This window comes from Amphiura filiformis, chromosome 14, assembly GCF_039555335.1.
Source record: "Amphiura filiformis chromosome 14, Afil_fr2py, whole genome shotgun sequence".
Taxonomy (NCBI): domain Eukaryota; kingdom Metazoa; phylum Echinodermata; class Ophiuroidea; order Amphilepidida; family Amphiuridae; genus Amphiura; species Amphiura filiformis.
Window position 1 is genome coordinate 22802888 of NC_092641.1, and position 14456 is coordinate 22817343.

Sequence of the window (14456 nt, forward strand, 5' to 3'; positions counted from 1 at the left end):
ATGAATCATGTACTAACTAAGAACAATTTCACCTTCATGGGAGAGCACTATTTACAGGTATTTGGGACATCGATGGGGACCCGCATGGCACCGTCGTTCGCCTGCCTCTTCATGTCTAGGCTTGAAGAGCAGATGTTGGATGCTGCCCCTTGTCGTCCATGGATTTGGTGGAGGTACATTGACGATGTGTTTTTCATCTGGACCAGAGAAGAAGACAGCCTTCACACTTTCCTTGACCATGTCAATTCTTTCCACAGAACTATTAAATTCACATCTGAACTTTCTCACCACCAGGTCAACTTCTTGGATGTCACCATCAGAAAGGAAAATGACTCCCTTGTCACAGATCTCTACACCAAGCCCACAGACAGTCACCAGTATCTACACTCTTCCAGTTGCCATCCCCAACATTGCAAAAGTGGTATAGCATACAGCCAAGCTCTCCGCCTCCGCCGCATTTGTACTAATGATTCTGACTTTTCACAGCATGCTAGGGACCTCAAGAGGAACCTTACAACTAGGGGACACAGCGCACAGAAAGTGCAGCAGGCCATCAACAAGGTCAAATCTCTTCCCAGGTCAGATGTACTGAAGCAGAAGCCCAGAAGCCAAGACACCAATACCAGAGTCCCTCTTGTGGTCACTTTTCATCCTAACCTCCCTCCTCTCCGCAGCATCACTAATGACAATCACCATATACTTCAAACCTCAGATCGGCTACAACGAGCGGTTCCCGATAACCCCATCCTGGCCTACAGACGTCCCCGCAATCTTAGAGATCTTCTTGTGAGAGCTGAAGTCCCCCCTCTTTCTGATACTATTCCTTCCACACAACAGGGTACGGTCACATGATTCCAGGTGTGTTGTTTGCAAGGACCATATCCAAGAAGGGGATTCTGTCACCAGTAATTCCAACAATTCCTCCCACAGGATCAGGGGCAACATCACCTGCACCACATCTAATGTAGTGTATCTCATTTCTTGCAGAGTTTGTGGTATACAGTATGTGGGAGAAACCAAGAATGCACTTAAGAAGCGGTTCTATGGACACCGGTCCACAGTCAACACCAAGAAGCTTGACACCCCTGTTGGTGGTCACTTTAACCTCCCCAACCACTCTATCTCCGACATGATCCTTCAGGGGATTGAGTCTTTAGGTAACCGTCCTGACACCGTCCGTGCCAGCAGGGAGAAATTCTGGATGAAGCGCCTACGTACCATCCAGCCACATGGTCTCAACATCCAAGAGGGAAACAATTAACTTGATTTTCATTATCATAATATTCCAACCACCCCCCCCATTTTTTTTTTCTTCCTATTTTGTTATTTATATTTTCCATCCACTTTATTATTTTAGTTTTTATTTCATTTTACTTCCATCATCATGTATTATGTTCATGTAGTTTTATTTTTACCACACATTTTCATTTTCTATTCAGCCCATTGTCTTCATTCATTTCCCTATCCCTCTCATCTCCATTCATTACATCCCACTTCCTGCCCCAATTGATAGTTCCCAGGAACCACTTATGTCTTCTATTGTCTTGCTAATTTCCTTTTCCTTTATGTCCATGTCACTATATATATGCATGTTTGTGTGTTGTCTTGTCACTTTGCCTTTGATAAAGATCCTGCTAGGATCGAAAGCTCAGGCCCCTAAACTTTTAAATTTTACTTAAACAGGCTATTTTTGTGGATAAGCAGTTTACAACAGCTCACCTTTTAACGTTATTTTTTTTATTTAGTTAGACAAAATATTGTCAACTTTTCTTACTTACTTTTTTGGATTTTATAAATAAATACTATCTTGAGTAGAGAGTGGAAAAAACAAAAAACAAACAAACAAACAATCTTGACAAACAGTCATGACAGTAGGCATGTCCATCCGTCAGCAGAAAGTTTTCGTTGGGAAGTACTCTTACCTACGTCATCTAATTAATATTCATATTTGAAATTTGTAAACAGTGACATATAATGTTTATTTTTAGTTCCGGTCTGTGAACTTGCATTGGTCAAGAATTTTGCGTTCAAAACAACACGAAAATGACAAGTATTTGTAATGTTTTAGCCAATATATTTACTCTCTAGTGATAGTTGATAGTTTCATTACTTGATATAAACAGTTGTGAAACATCATGTCTTCTCCTGGGAGTGATTCGGACGAGTTTTATGACGCTACCGAAGATGTAAACAGCCCATTGAACAGGTAGGCAAAGCTGTCGAATTCAACTCCCTACAAATGTACAATTCTTTATTCGAGTATTAATATCCACGACGACACGATAGTTACTATGTGGATAGAAGATAGAGTGTGGAACTACTGTGAAGTTTAATGTTACCGAAATATATTTTGATGACTTAAAAAATCTGTAAATTAGAAATAATAGAATATCCGATCATGATGGTATTTATAATTCTCTTCAGTCTTCACTTGTTTGGTCAGGCTGACGTCTTTGTCTTTGTTCGAATACTGGATTGATGGGATTAATTATAGGTTTAGGCCTTTTTTAAGTTAGTACCAAATATTAGGTATGCTAGGTGAATTCAAATTTGCCATCAAACTGTATCATTTCATATATCAAATTAAAGCCCTTGAGTAAACAAAGGCAAAGCCAAAACTGAAAACCATTTTTTCACAGCACTTTCCGTAGCAAAGTTACATCTTGTCAAAGATTGACTTTCATCAAAAAGTTTCAGATAGCAAAATTCCCCAAAACGGCATTTCGGGGGTGTTTCTAGATCTTAGTCTCATTATGATAGCAGCTTTTTTTAATGGAACTGCTATCCAAATCCCTCTAAAATTCCATGTGCGAGTGACTTATCACCATAAAAAATCATATATTTGGGTCAAGTGAAGTATAGAAAACATATTTATGTAGGTTTCTTTCTTCGGCACAAGTTTTAAATTTCTATGTAAAAATGCATTGACATTGTCGGCGAATTTGGCTGACTAGCAAATGTGTTAACTAAGGTTTGCCTGGGTTACCTACAAATATCCATTTTCTTTCCAGTGCTGATCAATCTTTCCTTTAAACTGATTTGTAGTATTAACTCCAACAACATCTTCAGGAAGGTTATTCCACACATCTACCACTCGCTGGGAGAAGAAGAACTTCCTCAAATTCAAACCTTTCTTCAGCTGCCTTTTGAAGAGTTTGAATTTGTGACCCCTAATGCCTGTGTTATGAGACATGGTGAAAAGCTGATCTGGGTGGATATCTTCCAAGCCGTTGAGAATTTTGAAGACCTCGATCAAGTCACCTCTCAGTCGCCTGATCTCCAAGGGATACAGGTTCAGTTCTTCAAGTCTTTCTTGGTAGGGCTTCTCCCTCAGGCTTGGAACCAATTTTTGGTAGAGCTCTCTTCTCTGGAAAGGTCCCTTTCGAGAGCTGGTTGCTATCTGCTAGCTTGTGCAAAGGGGACGAAGGGATAATGTTCCCGGATGTCCGACCGAGTGAATTATTCATGCATTCAGGGCAGCGAATCAGCGATCTTAATAGGGACTATTTTAAATTATTACTTTTGCATCAAGGTTCACTTTTGCATCAAGGTTAAACAGTTGCCAAACACTCTTTGAAGTCAAGGTTTAATGTATTGGAAGGAGGGCAGGGCTTCGATAAATGAGGGAAATTAACAAGGTCAAAACAACTTTTTGAAAACAAGTGAAAACGGCTATCGGAAAAGCAAGAAATATACCTTCATAAAATCAGCATCACTTCCGTCGCATAAAAAGATGATCTGAAGAGTGGAAAGTGGCAAAGAAGTTGTGGGAAATGAGGGAATTTTTTAAAGAAAAATGCATCGTTTTTTTCGTTAAATTCGCCATCTTGAATTAATGCAGAATTGCGTCTAGTAGTAAAAAACTGTCAAACGCGTTTCAAAATGCTTGAAATGCCTACATCAAGCGCTCGTGCTACGCGAAAGTTTTGGAGTTTGCATCACCGGTTTTCCATTCAGCTCTTGAATACGTCAAATATTGAGCCCGATATTGAGATAAAAACATGGATTTTGGAACAAAATAAAGCTTGCTTAAAACATGTTTAACCACTATAACCTTTAATTTGATAAATTTGTAGTTTTAACCTTATATACCGGTAGCGACTTTATTAGCGAGGGTGTCGCCCAGAGCAAAATCCAAAGAAAGGCAAAGAAGTTTGCTAATTTGTAAGAGGTTAAAATCATTTGCCGACGAGTCATTTGAGCAACTTTTCCAGGCGCTATACCCGATCTGTTGTGATTGGAGTTGTTTGCTTTCGAATTTCCATTTCTCAATGCCTGGGCCAATGGTGTCATACATGTACTTCACTGATTCTGACATGCTTTTATAGCTCCACATTCTATCCTCATGTACATTGTATCCATCCATCATCAGTTAATAAATCAGTGGCCTAGATTGAGGTAGTCCGACCCAGAACAAAATATTAATTTCTGACATGATCCTGTTCTGGGTCTGACTCTGAACTGTTTCCATATGAAATCTTGATGGCAAATAGGACAAAAGAAGCACATGGTTCTACTTGACAGCTTTTTTTAATCCCTATTCATGTTACGTGAATCACGCTATTGTGGACCATCCTTCTGATACTTGAGTGTTTGGACAAGCGGAACGGTCTTTTGTCTACCTCTCTGTTTGTAAACAAACCAGGAGGTCGAAATCGTCCTCCTCGCCGAATACGAAAGTTAGCGTAATAGTACGGCACTAAGATTGAGGATACTTTTTGATCAAACAATACTCTGTTAGTGTTAGACAGTTGTAACTAAAAATTTCAAATGTTTCTTTGTTCTCAAGATGAACTTGTAGAACCTTCTGTGCAAATGACCTGGATTTATTATTGCATAAATTTGCATATTCATACATATATGTATCTATATAGTAAAATATTAATTTTGACAACCTTTTTAACCCATCCATACATTCATTTATATGATGTGTAGGCCTACAATGTACATCATTTGCTCGAAAAGTCTAGCCACAAAATTGCTCTCTGATGAGCTTCACATTCGAGGCTAGAGACTTAAATTGCACTGGAAATGTAGTCAGCAGGATTCGCCGAAGCATGATACAGTGTAAGTAAAGCAACAGCACAGCCGAGCACGACAGGCAATCACATCAAAAATGTTGCTAAAATTGCACTTGAACAAAATTTTGGACTGTTCAAAATAGGCAATCTTTACTCAAAAAATTGACTCATCCACATTTCAACATTAACAAAATAAGATCCGTTTAAAAAAATGTCAACGCTACCCGACAGGAAAACAACTTGTATTGTGGGTTGGGGATCTGAAACATCTTAAAAATCTGTTGAATTGACATGTAGTGACTGACCCCACAATACCACTTCCTACCATTCCTCATGTGAAGAAATACTTCTAAAACAAAACATTGGTGCATGTGTGTACATTTTGAGCACATGTGTAAAATGACCAGATTTATGACCGTATCGATCGTTGACCATGTTTTGAATTCTTCCTTGGAATTGAACCGCGACATGAGTTCAGGGTGCTGTACAGCATTCATGGCCATATACATGTAGTGAGGAAGGAACCACTAAGGCCATGATATTTCGGGCTATGTGACATACATGTAGCTTGTAATGTAAACCTGCATGACTGTGGTCATCCGTCATAATCATATTTTGTGTTGAAAATGTTTTTAATGTGTGATTTCCAATAGAGCCAATATTATTTCTTGCTGTGGGCCCACCATGCAGCTATGCATAATGAATGAAACTTACCATATATTTTAATTTTAAACTTGTTCGGACTTAGGATCTCGATGGCGCAGCTTGTTATGATGCTTTGAAGTTTGCACAAGGGCGTTTTTCATCAAAACATTGGATTTGATGTTTTTATGCGCCATCAAGATCCGAACTTTTTTTCTTGGCAAAATGCAGGTTGGGATGATGATGGCGCATAATGTTATGCCCCTCCAAAGTTTGCCATAAGGCCGTGTGCCTTGAGTTGGTAGATTTTTCGGTACTCAAAATTTCCAATTTTTTTCCTCTTTGAAAATGCACGCTTTTTGATACAAATATAATTGTTTGTTAAAGGGGCATTTCGTGATCCACAGCCTCATCCCCCACTTTTCTCAAAAAAGTTGAGATTTTTATATCACTGGAAACCTCTGGCTACATAATGTTTATGCACAAAATATTTCTTGCAGATTAATTCGTTTAGCAAAGATATCGTGAAATTTGAATTTCGTTCTGGTGCACCAGAACGAAATTACAACGCATTGTCTATGGAGCAGTGTAATACACATAATCATGCATAACTCATGAACATAAAATCGGAAGCAACTGAAATTTTGGGAATAGGTTTTTTTCGTGGATATCTAATGAAAAATGACATAAATAGAGGATGCTAGGATCACGAAATACTCCTTTAACTAAACCCATAAGTACAAGAAAAGTATACATTTCCTGACAGGAAATTAAACAGGGAATCCAAAAATGATATTAGTTTCCCAGTATAAAGATTGGTTAGGGAGGTAGTGGAAGTTGAATAGCAACATTTTCCATAAAAAATGTTCTATCTTCAGTGGGATATATTTTTTACATATTATACTCTAAGCTGGAAAGAACATCATATTTGAGTTCCTTGGCTCAAGAGCTTTAAAAAAATGTATACTTTTATTGTGATACCTGCTACAGGTTTCACTGTGTGCGAACATATTTGAAACACACGTTTGAGGCATTCCGAATAGGGATTTACACACAAACAGTGCAATTTAAGGCATTTTCTTTAATTATGTGATTTACACTAGAAATTCACTAAATTTTAGGACAGAGTTACCTTTTTTAGTTTCTAAATAATTGTTCTTAAGTCTTTACAACATAAAACCAATTAAAAGAAGCAAATATATCAATATACCCCCATTTTTGTGAAATTTTTAGTTAAATTTACATATCAATCCTCCATATCAATCCTCGGCTCCACCCTGTCAATTTTTCACTAAAATCAAAATAACTTGAGAATGGTAAATGCTACATAAAATGTTATGGTATCAATACAAAGGTCTCATCAAAGGCTTTAAATTGATAGGTAATTTGTCTAGGTAGCTGACACCCTTGACTTAAAAATAATAATTAATTAGCACAAAAAATCTCGCACAAAAGTACTGCTCCACCCTATTGGTGTACCCAGTTGGAAACGCATGGCCATAATTTGTCAACTAGGTTCAGATAGAGGCTGAAATTTCAAGAATTTTTTTCAGCCGAACGAGGCCGCTGTGCATGTTCATATTGTACATTTGAGTTGTTGGTGTTAATATGTACCAATATGATTTTTTAGAAAAATATTTGTTTTTGTATCACAACCCCCCTTATTTGGGTACCGTATATAATAAGAAAGACTGGCTCTTAATAAAATTATTTTTTGACTTGCATGTTGTATATACATGTAAGTTGTCACAACAGCACTATATTGTAAATTTTGTTCTCTTCTGGTGTAGAAAAAGCAGTGCTAAGTCTGAACAGAAGAAGCAAGCTCCCCCACCTGCGCTATCGGCAGTTGAACTGGAATTAAAGCGTCTGGAACAAGAGAGAAAAGAAGCAGAGGAAAGAAGAAAAGCCGAAGATGAAAGGATTCAAGCTCAAATTCAAGAGTTGGAAGAGAAGAAATTTGAAGAGGAGGAAAGGGAAAGATTGGTAAGTCAATTTTATTTCTGTTAGGAGGTCACAGCCATAATGGAAGCAGTTTAGTGTCTGCGCCGGTCGGGGGTAACTGGGACGGACCAGCGCCGACCGAACTAACAAAAATATTTTTTTTTTTTTTTTTTTTTTTTTGATTATTTTTCCAAAAATGTTTTATTCATCATAAAAAGTGTAAAACAAACAAACAAATTTTGGGGGGTATACCCCCCTTGCCTATTCCCTGATCCCTCATGTTCGCTAAAAAGATTGTGCCCCGAGACAGTGCTCCACCCAAATTCAAGAGTTGGAAGAGAAGAAATTTGAAGAGGAGGAAAGGGAAAGATGGTAAGTCAATTTTATTTCCGTTAGGAGGTCACATCCATAATGGAAGCAGTTTAGTGTTTTAGCACTAGTAGTAGTCAACTGAATCAGCACCAAATAGTCATGACTAGATGACTATTTGGAGCTCAAAATTTGAGTAAAAACTTGAGGTCAATTTCATGCCCAAAATGCACAAATCAACACGTATACGTATGAGTGATGCAGGCAATGTTTATTGTACATGATGATATGTATCACGTAAAAGGATTGAAACAGATATGACAAAAAATAATCCCTTTGTAACAAATAAATAATTGTTCCTACATGTAATGTTCCTAATATCAAGGTCGTAACCTTCATCACATCCCCTTATTATTCTGACCAGGAGATTCATTTTGTCAGAAAACCACTCCGGCTGGATGGGAGATTTTCAAGGACCTGGGAAACTATTGAAACACACCAAGTAAAGTAATCAGTTTCTTGAATAATTGTCCAGCCAGTATCTTACTGAAAATCTGCATCATTCAATTCATCTTCATGTTACATTCTGTTACAGAGGCTACTAGAAGAACAGAAGAAACGGGAGAGAAAGAAAGGAAGAGGAAGAAAGAAGGTCAGGAGGAGGAAGAAAGGAAAGAGAACAACAGGTAGGAAGAAATGAAACATGAAATCATTTTGGTAAAAAAAAAAGTATCTTAAAAAAGTATACATCATCTTTTTCTTTACCTGCCCCTTATTCTCAGCCACTGCTTTTGTTGTTTGGGACCCCATTGGAAATAAGCGTACACCACTTATAGACGTCGGAGAGCAGCCAGGTTTGTCAAGAATGATCATGTCAGGCACAGTATAGCATTACTTCCATGTTGCAAGACTTCAACTGGATGACCTTAGTTGAAAGAAGAAGAATCAACAGGCTGTACATCAGGCTGTACTTCTGTAATAATAAATATTAATAAACAAATTTGATGGTGCCAGTTGGGTCAGGCAAACTTTAGTCCCTCAGTTCATAAAGTTATATTACTCACTGCTTGGCCCAAAAGCTTCTGTTATCTATAGAGGCATTAGTACTGACTAATGTTTACGTTATCATGTTTAGGAGGCTGAACTAAGACGGCAGGAAGCGGAAAAAAGACGTAGACGTTTGGAACAGATGAGAAGACGAGAAGAAGGTGATGAGAGTAGTGAAGATGAACCACCGGCTCCTCCTAACCAGTCTCCGATACCACCTGGTTCAAAAGAAATTATAGATGACTCGATCAAGCAGGAGGTGAGGTTTTTTTTTTGGTTTTTATGTGGTTTTTTTTGTGTCTAGGCCAGTAGGACTTCTCAAACAATCTGTGTGAAGCACCACTTTATAGTAACCCTAGAAGCGCTATGGGCTATTCCATTTAAAATTCACACTACCCCTGTGGAAGATTTAGCTGAAGTCTTCCACAGAGGGAGTATAAGTTTCAAATAGAATTGACAGTTGGGTATTAAACTTCCATTTGAAAATCTCACTCCAGTTGTGGAAGATATAAGTAAAGCCATAATACAAGGGGAGTATGGGTTTCAAAATGATTAACCCTGCCCAATTACAAATGTACATTTTAAAAACATACTCCCCCTGTGGAAGATATTTCCACAATCTTCCACAGGGGTAGTGTGGATTTTAAATAGAATAGCCCATTATCCATGAGAGCAGAGCCATTCGCAGGTGGTGTCCACTCCAAGGCAACTTCCCACTGGGCCGCTGGATCCCAACATCCCGTTGGGGGTCCAGGGGGCAGTGCACCAGGAATTCATGTGTTTGAGATGTTTTTAGTGGCCCAGACTGCCTATTTTTGCACACTTTTTTATTCAACTTATTAACATCATTAATTAAAGTAAACATATATGTCATAAGTTTACTGAAAGAAAATAAATAAGTTGTTACATGTACTTCCATGCCGAAATTATGTAAGCATGCCACTAGGAATGGGGTGCACCGCTCAGTCCGACACACCGCTATTCCGACACACCGCTAATCCGACTACACAAATTCCATATACTTAGAGGTGTGTCAGTCCGAAAATGAAAAGCATGGTGCTAGTCCGAAAAAAAGCATGCGGTAGTCCGAAAATGAAAACACAGTTTTCAGTCTGACACACCGCTAGTCCAAATCCGAAATACACTGCGCTAGTCCGAATTTGGAAAACACTTCTTCAGTCTGACACTGCGCTAGTCCGAAACTGAAAACCATGGCGCTAGTCCGAAACTGAAAACCATTGCGCTAGTCCGAATTTGAAAAACACTGCGCTAGCGCAGTGTTTTTCAAATTCGGACTAGCGCAATGGTTTTCAGTTTCGGACTAGCGCAGTGTTATTTATATTCGGACCAGCGCAGTGAACTGAATGAGTGTTTTCCAGATTCGGACTAGCGCAGTGGTTTTCAATTTCGGACTAGCGCAATGGTTTTCATTTTCGGACTAGCGGCGTGTCAGACTGACAGAGGGTATTTTAGATTCGGACTAGTGGCATGTCGGACTGGTGCAGTGCATTTCAGATTCGGACCAGCGGCGTGTCGGACTAGCAGAGTGTCAGACTAGCTGCGTGTCGGACTAACGCATTGTACCCCTAGGAATGATGTGGCATGTGCATTTAGGGCATTTTAGGTTAGGAATAGTGTTAGGGATAATGCTAGGTTTAGGATTAGGGTTAATGTTAGGGACAGGGTTAGGTTAAGGTCAGAGTTAGAATTTGAGTCAAGGTTATTTTTATGGTAAGCATTAGGGCTTAGGTTATAGGTTAGGGTGAAGTTCAGAGTTGATAAAGATTAGGGTTTATAACTAACTTCTCAGACTATTGACCCTTTAGACTATCGACCTGTAACCTGTTGAAAAGCCAAGTAGCTGAGAGAGAGGGGGCGAGGAAGTGATTTACGGTTTCAATCATGTTTCACCGTTGTTCATCACCGTTTAACAACGATGCGGCCGCGTCGTCTGCATGGTTTACTTCACGAGTGCCGAGCAACCACGCAGACGCCCGTATTCACATATATGGTCATTTTCACGGTAAAGGGTGTAACTTTTGATTTTTAGGGTCAAAATTTCAAACCACTTAAATATATTTCTGTTTACTGAAATCATGCATAGAAGCAACTTAATTTCAAGTAAAATAATGTTTCAAGGCTTAAACCTTTTGATTTCTAATAAAAAATTTGACATTTGCATAACATTTTGGTTAAAATCTAAGAAAAATGTATTTTACATAACCTCAGAAAATTTTGACATGAAAGCTGGAATACATGTGAAATTCCATTCCAAAGTAAGTCAACAGATATAAGTTAAATTTTATACCATGTTTTGCTATGTTTGTAATTGCAGTTTTGAAAATTTTTAACATCAAGTGTCATTTACAATGGAAATTTCCAAACCTTAAACATATTTTTTAAGTTTTAATTGGGTTCCTAAAATAATTTGAATGTCTAACTTCATGTACAAATACTACTTGATGAAAGGAACCTCCCAGCCAAGTTTCACAGAAATTGGAGTTATTTTTTAGAATTGGCAATTCAAGCGATTTGTGTTTCGGAGGCTTCAGTTAACAACACAGGTGATCATAAAAGTAAAATATTTAGCTAACTACTACAAGTTGACATAAAAAATAGGTAAAAAATATCACAATTACCAATTTTCATGCTTTGCTTCTAAGTATTGAATTTCAGTTGTGACAAAAATTAAATTATCACAGCAAGTCATTTTTTTGTTTCGGAGGCTTCATGTTAACAATTGTTAAACATTGCAGAAGTAGTTTTTTGAAAACAACAGTGTTGGGATCATCTAAGCTGTTATTTTCTTGTGTGTATTGAATCAATGATTCTATGCGGCAGATATTGTAGATTTATCACACATTAATTTTTTCACCCATTTGTTAAGTATGGTGTTTTTTGCATGTGAAGCCTCCGAAACAGGCTTTTTAAGGTATCAGTATATTTTTCAAACATTAACCATAATGTCAATTTTTTTTTAATTTATGACATTCTGCACATATCAAGTAATAATTACAATGCAGATATCAGTATGAAACACACCAATTTAGATATGCATAGATGATAATTAAGTTTACTGTTGTTTCGGAGGCTTCATTTGTTTCGGAGGCTTCAATTGTTAACGGAAAGTTTGTATTGGGTCCCATTTTCAAACGGTGATATATATCTCCACGATTTAAAAACATGTGACTTGAGGATCTAGTTTGCTACATTTTAATAAATAGATTGGATGAGCTCTTTTATTGATATTTGCACAAGCTTGCTGAACAGTTTGTTTCGGAGGCTTCAAAAAAGTTAACGGAAAAACGGCTATTTGAAGTCAAGATTTTATAAAAATTTTAAAAGCTTGCAAATCGGCTAATTTTTGTTACCCATTTCAAGTTAAGATAACAACTGTTATGAATCAAGAAGAAGTGAAGAAATAACCAAGAATTATGAACCAAAGCTACACCCACAAAGTTTGTTAACAATTGTTAACGGAAAATGAAGCCTCGAAACGATAAATATCGAAGTCCGGTTCTCAAAAATACAGGGCCGTTCACAATTAAATCTAATGTGGCAGTGTTTACTGAACATATGACTGTACTTTCAGGATAAGAAAAATTATCCATGAACTAACTGAAGAAAACACAGGGTTTTACAAAAATGTTACTGTTTTTTATAGTTTTTCAAAATGGCAATATTAAGTACATTTAAGCCTGCTAAAACTGAACGCAGTAACTCCCAAAGCTGATTATGCTACCCAAGGTAGCTGCTAACTAGATGACTTATGTGGCCAAAAATTATGGAATTCTGTGGCTTTATTAGAACACTACGGATTAAAATGTTAAAAATCCAAAGTTACACCCTTTACCGTGAAAATGACCATATACAATGGTATATGCTACAGTAAAAGTGTGGATTCATCACAGATTAACAATGGTTGGCTCCTGTACAAGGGTATAGGAGGTGTTGTTGAAATTAAAATTAATAGAGAGGACAAGGGATAGAGAATGAGAGAGAGAGGAGAGAGGGGGGGGGGGTGCATGGAGAGGGTGAAACAAGATATTGATGAATAAATTTTAAATTGATAAGTTTGGATAACTTTGGTAATTTTCACTCCTTTCTCCTTCAGTTGGTTGAAAAAGAAGCAACAGTAACTCTCGCTGCAAGTGAAGAGAGGGAACCGGGCCTAGCCAATAGAAATGTGGAACCAGATGTAATAGCCAGTACTAAGGGGAGACCCACAGAGCTACCAGTACCATCATCTGCAGCAGATGATATGCCTCCTCCAGTGGCGCCACCTCGGAGGAAGAAAAAGAAGAAATTGGCAGCACAGTCAACAGACTCTCTGGAAAAGCCTAGCTCTTCAGTTCCACAACCCCAACAAGAACAAAAACCACTTGAACATACGAAAGAGCAAAAACCACTTGTACATACGAAAGAGCAAAAAACACATGTACATACTAAAGAGCAGAGACCACATATGCATACTAAACAAAAAGTAAGTAGCAGTAGGCCTATTATTTTCTTCTCAGTTTTGCAAATTTTTGGGATTTGAGACTAGCGCTAGTTTCACTTTTTCGGATCAAGCATAGTTTTAGTTTGAATCTGTTGAGTCTGTTGCATGCAAACACTCAATAACTTGCAGTGCCGACGCACAAGATCACTGCGCTCATACCATGTTGGTGCAATGCAAACTATTTCTGCAACCGCGCAGTTCAATACGCACCCACCCCTACCCTGTTGTATCATAGTACCAATGAAATTGCAGGAAAAGCAACAACTATTTAAGAATTTAAAATAACTGGACCCCAATTGCAAGCAATTAGGGCTCGGTTTTACATTATTGGGGTACTGTATTTAGGGTTAAGATTTGGTTAGGATAAAAAGAGTAAGGATGAAGACATAATAGTAATGTTTTGATTATGTTTAGGAGTGTGATGATCACTATTGAAATTGTACCCAATTTATTTTATTTTTTATCACCTTTGTTTTAGGAAATTGAGAAGCCAGTGGAGAGTAAGGACGAAGATATGCCGATAGGGTTACCGCCCGAGCCTGCTCAGAGTAGGCCACATAGTGGGTTGCTAACGCCCACCACGACAATTGAAAGCCTCACCAAAGAGTTGGAACACACGCTGGATTTGGCAAGCGCCACCTGTGATTTGGTTGTGCTTCACAGGGTAAGTGCAGTGGTACATAACTTTAACTATTTTTAGTAGCCACCTGTCAGCAGGGTTGCCAAAACCGTGATTTGGTAGCCCAATTGGGCAACTTTTGAAGATTTTTCCCGGGACTTTTGACAATTTCCTGCCCCATAGAAACCATGGTAAAGAGAAAAATTGGGCGACTTTTTGATATTTGACCCGCGATTTGGGCTGAAATCTTTTGGCAACCCTGCCTGTCAGCACCAAATAGTCGAAATTACGATAACTATTGGGCTGGGAATCTTACAAGAAGCTTGCAGCATTTAGTGCCCAAGTAATTTACATGTGGAAGTATGGTCAACAC

The 14456-nt window shown here is 38.1% G+C and overlaps 1 protein-coding gene across 1 annotated transcript in view; it reads left to right on the forward strand.

Annotated features, from left to right (window-relative positions):
* Positions 1–1993: 1993 nt before the first annotated feature.
* The window catches only part of LOC140169845 (WD repeat-containing protein 44-like), a 29162-nt gene continuing 16699 nt past the window's right edge, over positions 1994–14456 (forward strand). Inside the window, 7 exon segments of the mRNA XM_072193157.1 lie at positions 1994–2206; positions 7454–7649; positions 8512–8540; positions 8542–8602; positions 9052–9222; positions 13078–13446; positions 13943–14128. Coding sequence (XP_072049258.1) covers positions 2136–2206; positions 7454–7649; positions 8512–8540; positions 8542–8602; positions 9052–9222; positions 13078–13446; positions 13943–14128 — 1083 coding nt within the window. The 5' untranslated portion in view covers positions 1994–2135.